This window comes from Belonocnema kinseyi, chromosome 8 (assembly GCF_010883055.1).
Source record: "Belonocnema kinseyi isolate 2016_QV_RU_SX_M_011 chromosome 8, B_treatae_v1, whole genome shotgun sequence".
In the NCBI taxonomy this organism is placed as follows: Eukaryota; Metazoa; Arthropoda; class Insecta; order Hymenoptera; family Cynipidae; genus Belonocnema; species Belonocnema kinseyi.
The window spans coordinates 51,035,624-51,045,697 of NC_046664.1; the positions used below are offsets into that span (position 1 = coordinate 51,035,624).

At 31.8% G+C, this 10,074-nt stretch overlaps 1 protein-coding gene across 1 annotated transcript; it reads right to left on the reverse strand.

Annotated features, from left to right (window-relative positions):
- Positions 1–732: 732 nt before the first annotated feature.
- LOC117178956 lies at positions 733–6,215 on the reverse strand. The gene is made up of 2 exons (XM_033370543.1): positions 6,123–6,215; positions 733–1,491 (listed from the first exon to the last, which is right to left on the reverse strand). The coding sequence occupies exons 1-2, from the start codon at positions 6,175–6,177 to the stop codon at positions 779–781; spliced, it is 768 nt and encodes a 255-aa protein (XP_033226434.1). The 5' UTR covers positions 6,178–6,215; the 3' UTR covers positions 733–778.
- Positions 6,216–10,074: the final 3,859 nt, after the last annotated feature.

Here is a 10,074-nt window from a genome sequence, read left to right on the forward strand (position 1 = left end):
ATTTAATAGCACACAGTAAAAAAATATTTCAAAAAATTACGTAACATAGATAGTGAGTAGGGAGCAACCGTCTAAATCGTTTTGTTGCTACTTTCTAAATGGAAACTATCATAAACTTGATCCGAAGATGCACGGACTTGGCCGAATGGCCAATCCGAATGCAACTTTAAAGGCGCGAAATATGAAAATACCCCTGTATAATGGCTACTAGTTAGTAGCCTGAAAAGCATCCCTGCTTGTGAACAATATTCTAAAACATTTGCGGAAAAATGCAGAAGGTGGTCGTTCTTTGGTCGCTCCGTGTCCTCAGGGTGCACGAGACTTTTGCTGGATCGTCCAATTGATTCCGTAACAGACTGTAACCACCTATCTCACGGTCGTGAGACGTGGTTGTGGCTGAAATTTTACCGCGATTTCTCTGGGATCGGGTGCAGTTTTCCAGATTAGCTTCCGCTCTCGGCGAAATCCTGTGGTTGTCCTTATGAAAAAGTTTAATTATATATATATATATATATATGAATTTTTGAAAAATCATGAATTTATCTTGCTGGGTGTAAAACTACATGCTTCAATAAAATTTGAATTCAATTGATAGGGCAAAAAAAACATACTTTTCATGTATTTATTTGATTCAATGGAGTGTATTCCCTAATATTAGGTAAGTGACTATTAGATATTCATAATATAGATCGAAAATCATAACATAATTCCCTTCCAATATAATTTCAGTAGCTCGAAACGTTTCGAGTAGAGTTCGCAGTAAAAAAGAAAATCTAAATTAGTTGAAGGCTCCGTTGATGGACCGTACAAATCGACTATCTGATGTTTGTCCGTGAGCGACGCGGTATGCGGTTCTTCTTGCATAATTCCGATAAGTTGGTGGGTCAACTGGGATACGTGAGTATACACCAAATTCCACACCTTCATTGGGCGTAATTTCCTTGTTCATACCAGTTGCTGTATTTTGTACAATCAAGTGTTCTTTACCATCATATAACGGATGAATAAAATGATTTGCGTACCATCCAATGATGGTATTAGTGCCTGACCTCTCTACTAATTTTAGGTTACCGGAAACTGAAATCAGGCGACGACTATTTCCTGGGAAGTAGTGAAGATCAGAAAGATTTGCTTCCGAAGCAGAAATTAAATAGAAACGTGGAGGTTGAGGCCGAGGTTCTGGTCTTGATATATAATAAGTTGAGAATAGACCGTATGAATTCCCGCGTTGACTTGAAACTCGCTTGTGTTGCCCGGCTTCTATTACAATCACATGGCGCTCACTATCATAAATTGGATATATAACATTTCGAATGCCCCTTCCAACGATGGTGTCGCCCTTTACTACAAAAGTTACTGCACCTGAGAGTGGTTGAAAGCCGGTATTTAAATCCCAGAAGTATAGACCATTATACTTATCTGAGTCCAGGCGAAATGTCCTAGTAACCGGAAATGCATCCGGTGGTGGGGACGGCTCTCTATTGAAGCAAACTGAAAAATCGAAAAAAATTTAAATATGAATAAATCTTTTAATAATTTAACATACATGTTACACAAAGGAGGGTTTCAATCACGATACTTTCCATGTAGTTTCTATTCCACAAATCAAGTCAAATATATGTAAGTTTTAGGAATGACGATGATTGTGCTTTAAATCTACAGTTTTCCTGGGAAATTGCCAATCAAAGTCGATATGAAATTCTCCTTTTTATGAACTCTTTTATGTAATAAGAGCAGACCAAGAAAAAGGTTAAAAATTCAAATTTTAACTTCCAACCACCTCCTTTCCGGCTCATCAGAGATAAATGTATACCGAAAGGAATGTTTCGAAACTAAAATTGATTGTAAAAAATCACAATTTAGAAATTTGCCGCATTATATTTTAATGTCGACTGAGTTATTGAAAAATCAAAATATTTAAATAAAAGTTCTAATTTTCTGAAATATACAAATTTAAGAAAAATCGGAAGTCATTTAGCATACTCATCCGTCATATTTCATCCGCAATTTTGTTTTCGAAATTTTCGACATCAAATTGGTTATCAGCGATCCCAAAAACCAGTGAGTAACATAATTTTGCCAATTGTCATGGATGTGTAAGAATAGTTTTCTATTGACTCATCAATAAAAAATAATACGGCAATCACTGGAAGTAAAAATTACTTCAGTACTTATTTTAAAACGATTGCCGTCTGATTAGGTAAAAACATTTTATCATGAGTTTGTAACAATTGTAAGAAAAATTATCAATTATTTTTAGTTTTTAATTTACCGGTTTGATTGTAGTTGTTACCAAGAAGACATTTCGTACATGAGCATTTTAAAAGTACCTGGGCTCTCTGTATTGTTTGTCCGAGGTCTATAACCGTCAGTAAGACAACCTCAACTTTTAAATCTTATTAGATTTCTTGTTTTTTCCTTTTTGTAAGCTTTTCGCGATTTTTGCCCGCTGCGCGACGTAAACTAACATTAATATTGCAAACAAAAAATAACTCAGAAACATTCCTGATATTTGGTATAGCTCTATCCTCCAACCTTAAGATCGTAAAGAAACATGTATCGCTTTTTTCCTCAATTTATGTACATCATTTCAGTAAGATAAATTTTTATAAGTATAGCATTTTAATTATATTTAATTAGATGAATTTAGCATCAAAATGGTTGCAATATATTATATAAGTTCTCCGATTACAATTTTTATATGCAAATAATGGTATCCTCGTTTTGTAAATCAATGTGTCTACAAGTACTTCATTATAACAAACTTAATATTTTATAAGTAACAAAATGCTACTTTATTTGTATTAATTATGTATTATTTGCACAATGTAGACATATTTGTCTCAACATTATCGAGTACTGAAGTAAGTCATGGAAATAGTAGTCAAAATAAAGTATCCGATAATTCTTAGTTAGAACGTTTCGTCACTCTTTGGACCCTCGTCAATTGAGAGAACAGTCATTATGTTTTTAAAGAACATACAAAGTATGTAGAAATATCGATTTTAAATCTATACAAGCAATGAATTTGATAAATGGGTTCACGACGTAGAAAGATACTCTTACAATGAGAAAAAAATTCCGTATATAATTAATATTTTGTAAGAGGTTTGTAAACGTCCTAACATAAATTATATTCATATCTAAAGTTAATAGTATTGGGTACTTTATTCATGAAAAAGTGTTTAGTTAGAGCAGTATGAGCATCTTTATAGATAAGGGATAGACAAAACAATTATCTTTCAGAATATTTAAAAATATTGATAAGCTATTAGTTGGTTTGTGAATGAATTTCACTTTTTCTTTCTTAAGGACTTTTTGAATGTTTTTACCTAAAACTTACATGTGGACAAACTGGGAAATAAACATAAGAAAAATTTTATATTTTTCTTAGATTTAGAAAAAAATTAAGGAATAAATAATTGAAGTTTCATTTTTAAACGGTTTTTCAATAAGTAGGTTAGAAAACCATTATATTCCAAGTTATCTGTAATTTAATTTATGTTATTGGTTCTAAATTCCAGATCATATATCCTAGAAATTCAATAAGAAAAATCTGTGACTAAGCCAATTTTATGGCAGTTAATTAAATGGGATTGAATACTGGGATGGTAGAAATAGAATGTGTCAAGGAGTAGTTTTCTTTTATTTTTAGATGCAGCTATGGTTATGTCTTCAACATAACAAAAGAGAAAGGTCTCTTCACACAGTCTAGAACAACAAATGTAGGAACATTATTAAACATAGGAGCAACGTGTTAGCAAACTTAGATGTGAACTGGAAAGATACGAAATAACTGAATTTTGTATACAAAATATAAGGGGTGATGATTGGATTGATAGTGATAGCTAAGTAAGTTCTAAATTCTTTACAAGATGAAAAAAATGAGGTGAATTATTTTTAAGCCAGAGATCAAATTATTGTTTCTGCTTTGCAAAGTATCGGAGTATTCAAACAATAAGAAATAGAGTTTTTCTGAATTTAGGATACCGGATTTTTTTGTAGCAATCAGTTTGAAAAAAAAACAGAAATTCCTGAACATGCAAAAAAAAATTTCAAATCTTTGCGATTTGTAAGATTTTTGTGAAAAAAGTGAAAAATTAAGGTAATAGATCATGGTGCCAAAAGAAGACAATGTTGATGGTTTTGTAGAACCAATATTTTTAACCATTCTGTTAATGCTCATAAAAATTAAATTCTATACATTAAGGGCGTCAATGATTAGGCGAATTCTAGAATTAAATTTTCCCTATTTTCAGTTTTTTGGTATTAACACTATGATAAATGTGGACTAAGCGAAAAAATAATGATAAATCTATTTCAGATGATTCTTAAGAATTAAAAAATGCTGTATCTCAAAGATATCAGAGATAGAAGACACATTTCAGTAGTGTCATATTGAGAAAACTTTTTTGGCTATACGATATCATCGAATTATTGAACATATGAACTTGGATTCATGCAGTTTAGAAGTATATTGAACACTTTAGTACAAAGAAATGAATTTTAATTTAAATATTGTAATGGTTACACAATTTTTAAAGAGAGATTTGAATGAATGGGCCCACAATTAAACTCCTCCAGTCCTGAAAATGGTAAGAGTATGCGAAACTCATTTTTACCAAAAAAGACTATGTCTACTTTTTTTGCTTAATCCTCATATGGAATCATCACTGTTCTGAATAATTGATGCCCGCTTAATAAATTGTCATTTTCACATTACGGATCTCATATTTAAATATATACATAGATAGTCGTGGGTAGAATGGTAATTTTTTCCTTATTGCAAGTGTTTTATGCATTTACAGTTAACCAAAGAGATTTGTCACATGATCAAGGTGAGAAGATAACGTCAGCAATTATCAAATCAAAATTGCACTGAGCAATGCTCATCATTTGATCATTGTACTTTTTTATTTAAAAGATCAGGATACGAGACCGTAAATCACCACTAAGTACAAAAAAGGTACCACCCATAAAGGTAATTCACAAAAACCGCAATACATTTAGAGCGGGGGGAGGGGTCTTTCAAAGTATTATTATTTACATTAATTACTATGAAAAAAGCCACGAAATGATCAACGTGCAATGAAACTTGGCAACTGAGGAGCTATCCATTAAAAATGAGTCTCGATAATTCTTGCAGGAATTCTAACTGGATGCATTTTTTATCTTTTAGAATAAAATATATTTCTATAAAATCTTCTATGAAATTAAAGAATAGGCTGTTTTTGATATGTAAGAAAATATTCACCGAAACCGTCCTTTAAAAAATCCATTTTTAATTTTAAAAATCCAAGTTTTCACATACATAAAGCAAGTTTTAAAAAAATTTCACTGATTTATGTCAGCTAAAAAATTGGAAGAGCTATGGATTTGAGTACATTTCTAGGTTTTTCAAAGTAACAATTTTGCTCTCAAATCTTTTTCATATCAGACTTCGTTTTCGAAAAAACTGTGTTTCTATCTTTTGACATAGCAAATTCATTTTTCTTCAAATAGGCTCTGGCAACAAGTTTTGTTTATTAAAAATATAGGAAAGATATTCCGGAGAGCAAATCTAAAAAAATATTCTTGGTGTTCGCATCTTTGAGGAAAAGTCACTTGAACTGAACCATTGTCATTTTTTTAAATAGCGCCTCAATCTGGCCAGACCAAAATTTGCACAAATTGAATCTATCGATTAAAAAAATGGTCAATCAATTTGTTAATGCAACCAGAGGCAGCCTTTTTAATTTAAACAATTTTAAATGACAAATAGACGCTACTAAAAAACTACAATTACAAAATTATCAAAAGGCACATATAAATGTATAGGTGTTTGAAAAAACTACAGTATTTTACAGTACAGTATTACTGTACAGTATTTCAGCTGTTTTCAATTTTAATTTTTTAGATTGAGATGGATGCATGACAAGACTTTTCGCATACTTTTTTAGTAATAATGTCTACAAAAAGTCGTCTAAAATTGTAAAGCTTTACTGAATTGTGCTCTGATATAATTACTCCACTGCAATATTTTCCGAAAAAATTATTATTCCAGGAAAACTTGTGAAGTGAGTAAGTCTTTAAATAGTAAACTTTTTGGCCTTCTCCTGTATGTTATATTATTATATATTTACCAGTAGAATTAACGTGAACAGCTAAAGCAAAAAGTAGAGTACCAGCGAACCTCATTTCTTTTACCTAGAAAAAACTTGTGTGCGCAAAAGTGCTTAACTGTAGTGAAACTAATTATTACAACACTCTGTAAAATATTGCTGAATATATATACTAGTCGCTACCTAATTCATCATTCCAATTTATGCCGCTTTATCAAAGATATATTGGAGGGGATATGTTAATTATTCTAAAATACCTGTATTTTATTAGTCTCCTTTTTTATCTTTGAAACACAAGGTTAGTGCAGATTCGGGATTGCATATAGAGTTCACAAACTACAAATATAAATCAATCAATCATTAGTTATGGTATAGTTAGATATATTTCTGTTTCTGTGGATAGAAAATAATATAAATTATATGTAAGTTACTTTATTAGGCATTCGAGTTTCAAGGTGTTGCATGAGTTGCGAAAATTCAATTTTTAGTATCCAACCTTGTAAAAATATGTCATGACGCTTATCATTATGACTCAAAAATGTATCAGCCTATTTGCAAAGCCGTAAATTGGACACGGTAACTGAATAATTATTAATTAAATCTCACAATAAAGACAACGTAATGCATTTTTTAGATTTAATTTCACAGTTAAATGAAATGTGCAACGAAATATTTTTACTTTAATTTTAAATTATTAAGAATAAATCTCCACAAATTTGTGACCACGTTAATTCCACATAAATAAAAAAATTTTCATTTGTACTATAAATAGCATTTATAGAATATAAATGAGGTAATTGAAAAACAGCAATGGTGCAATATTCGTATTATGATGCCTTAACTCAGACTTGATCAATTACTTACATGTTTCAACTTCCTTTTTGCTTTTATTCTAATTTCAGCAAATTATACGATGTCTAAAATACAGTCTAGGGCGCGATTCACCTAACTAATATTGAACATATAAATAATTGAATGTACCAGCCAGATACTTCGCTGTTATTATCTGCAAGTCATTTATTGTCTGACTACATCACAAATTCTTGATCAAATAATTTTTTTCATTCGTAATTAGCATTTGAGATTTGAAGCCTTAAAGCGGCCGCACAGTGTTGCCAAAAGTACATTTCTGTGGACAAAAGCCTATCTACAATCCAATTTTGAATGTCTTTTGATTTTTGATTTTAAGAACCACATATAACGAGACAGTCCAGAAAATTCACTTTGACCAAAAAAGTTTCTAGATATAACTTTTTTTTAAGATCCTCAAATTGACAGAAGTCTATTAGTACTGATTTGCAATGATAAGTTTTTTGAAATTCATAGTTTTTATATGAAATATCAGAGAATTTAATGTCTAACCGCGATTAGATAAGAATAGCTGCTTTCGCTAATTATCTAAACCATTTTTAGAAATGAATGCATATTTTCCTAATTTTTTAAAGGATGTCTAGTTGAATCTGGAAACAAAAATTAATATTTAGCAGTAGGGCTAGGCAACCATCAGATCACTTGCCAGCAGATCACACCGACGCACAGTGGTCAAAATCCCCAAAAAGCAGGCCATGATTCATTAATGTCATCATTTTGGGATGAACTTTCTTACTGGGAGGTTTTTAAAGTCGCTGATTATGAATCTGATATTAGTTTTTAAAAAATAACAAAATAGCGGTTAGAAAATGGCAAAAAACTCTCACAAATTTTGATTTTTTATGAAAAGAAGGACCACTTAGAGGTTTTCGGGTTCGCAGTTCACGAATCTAATATTGGTTTTTGAAAAAAGAAAATTGACGTTACTAAATGGCGGAGGATTCTCACAAATTTTGATTTTTTCATTAAAAAAAGGATCACTTAGAGGTTTCCGGGTTAGCGGATTCAGAATCTGATATTCGTTTTAAAAAAAAACAAAATGGCGGTTACAAAATGGCAGAGGATTCTCAGAAATGTTGTCTTTGGCTAAGTTAAATAATTCCTCCGGGTTGAACAAATTCACTGTTTTGTATCTCCATGATCATAATCTGGAAAACTAACGTTTTTAAAATTTTATGAGTGTTATGTTATGTCACTGAAAATTCTTCTACATTGAAAGTATTCACAATAAAAGTTAGTTTGTTAAAGCTAATAGAACAGTAAGATACTAAAAGTTTACGATGTAACGGTATGAATAAGTGCACTGCACAATAAGCGGTTCAGAGCGCATCTATATACAATCTATCTTATAACAACAGTTCAAACTACTGACCCAGGGAGGATTCTTTCTCATTCTATGTAACCGACAGTCGGCAAAACAGTGAGGTCGGCAATGTAGATTCGTGTTATGATATCATTGCACAATCGGTTGGTAGAAGAGAGTTGTCAGAAAAGTAGGGCTCTGTTCAATATTCAGTTTGGTAAAACAGTAAGTTTGATACTGGATACAGATTATTAGTGACGTTAGGTAATTTAGGCAAGCCGATTATGTTTAAATTACCATTTTACTATATGTGCATAAAGTAGGGAGCCTCATTACCATAGAATAGACATTAATTTTGTATATTATCCTTTTATCGTATGTTAGTAAGGTAGGGAGTCATGTGACTATCGGTAGGTAAAGCTGGGAGGTCGGTGATTTTTCATATTAACATTGTCCATATGGCGGTAAGGTAGGTACCAATGCTACCATCAGTAGGTGAAACAGGCAGGTCGGTTATTTTGTATAATATCATTTTACCATGTGTCAGTAAGTTATGGAGCCATGTTACCATCAGTCGATTAAACAAGAAGGTCGGACATTTTTTTCGTGCCACTTTACCCTATGCTGGTAAAGTAAGTAGATCGGTAACATTTTATATTATTATTTTGCCACTGGTCAGTAAAACAGGGGCCATCGGTAACTTACATTCCCACTAAGAGATCGGTCGTCATTCGCTATATCAGGAGCCTCCTCTATAAATCCAGAGTAAATAGCTAACATCAATAGATGGAGCCACTGTGAAATTATTTAGTCACAAGTTAGTCAAACTTTTTATTCTATCGTGTGAGTTAGATCGAGAGTGACCGGTGGTTTTTGAGCGACTATACATATTTATTATTTTTCGAAACTGAGATTTCCGATATACTATTTTTTGATCATTGTAAAATGCAATAGTGCTCAAGGGGATTATGTTTCAAAATTTGTTGAGGAATAGCTTTACGTAAATTTCGTCTTTGTTCCAGAAAAGTCGTATTTAAACAAAATTATGTTTATAAACAAATTAAATTTTAGATCTTGACATGTAATTAATGTTGAACATTGAATGCTTAAAGAAAACTTCTATGAAAATTTGGCAATTTGAAACTTGATCAGACATATAAAATCATGGTGAAGTTAATCATAAAACTAATTTTTAAAACTTTATGGATGGTGCAAGGCTTAAAAATTTAGATGTAAGTAAAATAAGTTTGTCTTTCCATGGACGGTAAGCGATTTATAATGACGAAATACGGATGAAATAAAAATGGGATAAAAAAATAAAGAGCAAAATAGTCTATCAGTAAGTGAAAACTTAAAAGATGAAAATTTAACTATTTTCTGAATGAAATAGTTGCTATTTAACATAAAGAATCAAAAAGTTAAAAAGATAGATTAGATTGTGCGCTTGGTTTCTTCATGCACGGAAAACACCGTGGCCTAGAAGCCGTGGCTATGTGCGTAGGGTAACCTGAGGCCTTGTTTCTATCCCGGAAAATCAAAGAGATTTCCATTTTAAGGAGCTAGAAGAATTTTCACGTGCACGGTTAAACCCTCACGTACAAGCATGCTAAACACATAGCACACATACACACTAATAAGCACTATAATTGCATGTTTTTGGTACTTTGTATCTAGCAGTGGCTGGTAGGCTGCGAGACCAAGCCGCGAGATTTGACACGTGCTAAAGCGCACGAATTCGTATGACGCATATAAAAATGAATGAGTAAGAGAAAGAATGAAAAAAGGAAGTTTTGGAGGGGA

Coding starts and splice junctions, on each gene's coding strand:
- LOC117178956 (XM_033370543.1), bottom strand. CDS start 6,177: ATGAGGTTCGCTGGTACTCTACTTTTTGCTTTAGCTGTTCACGTTAAT. Junction 1,492..6,122: donor TGTTCACGTTAATTCTACTG/GTAAATATATAA, acceptor TCGATTTTTCAG/TTTGCTTCAATAGAGAGCCG.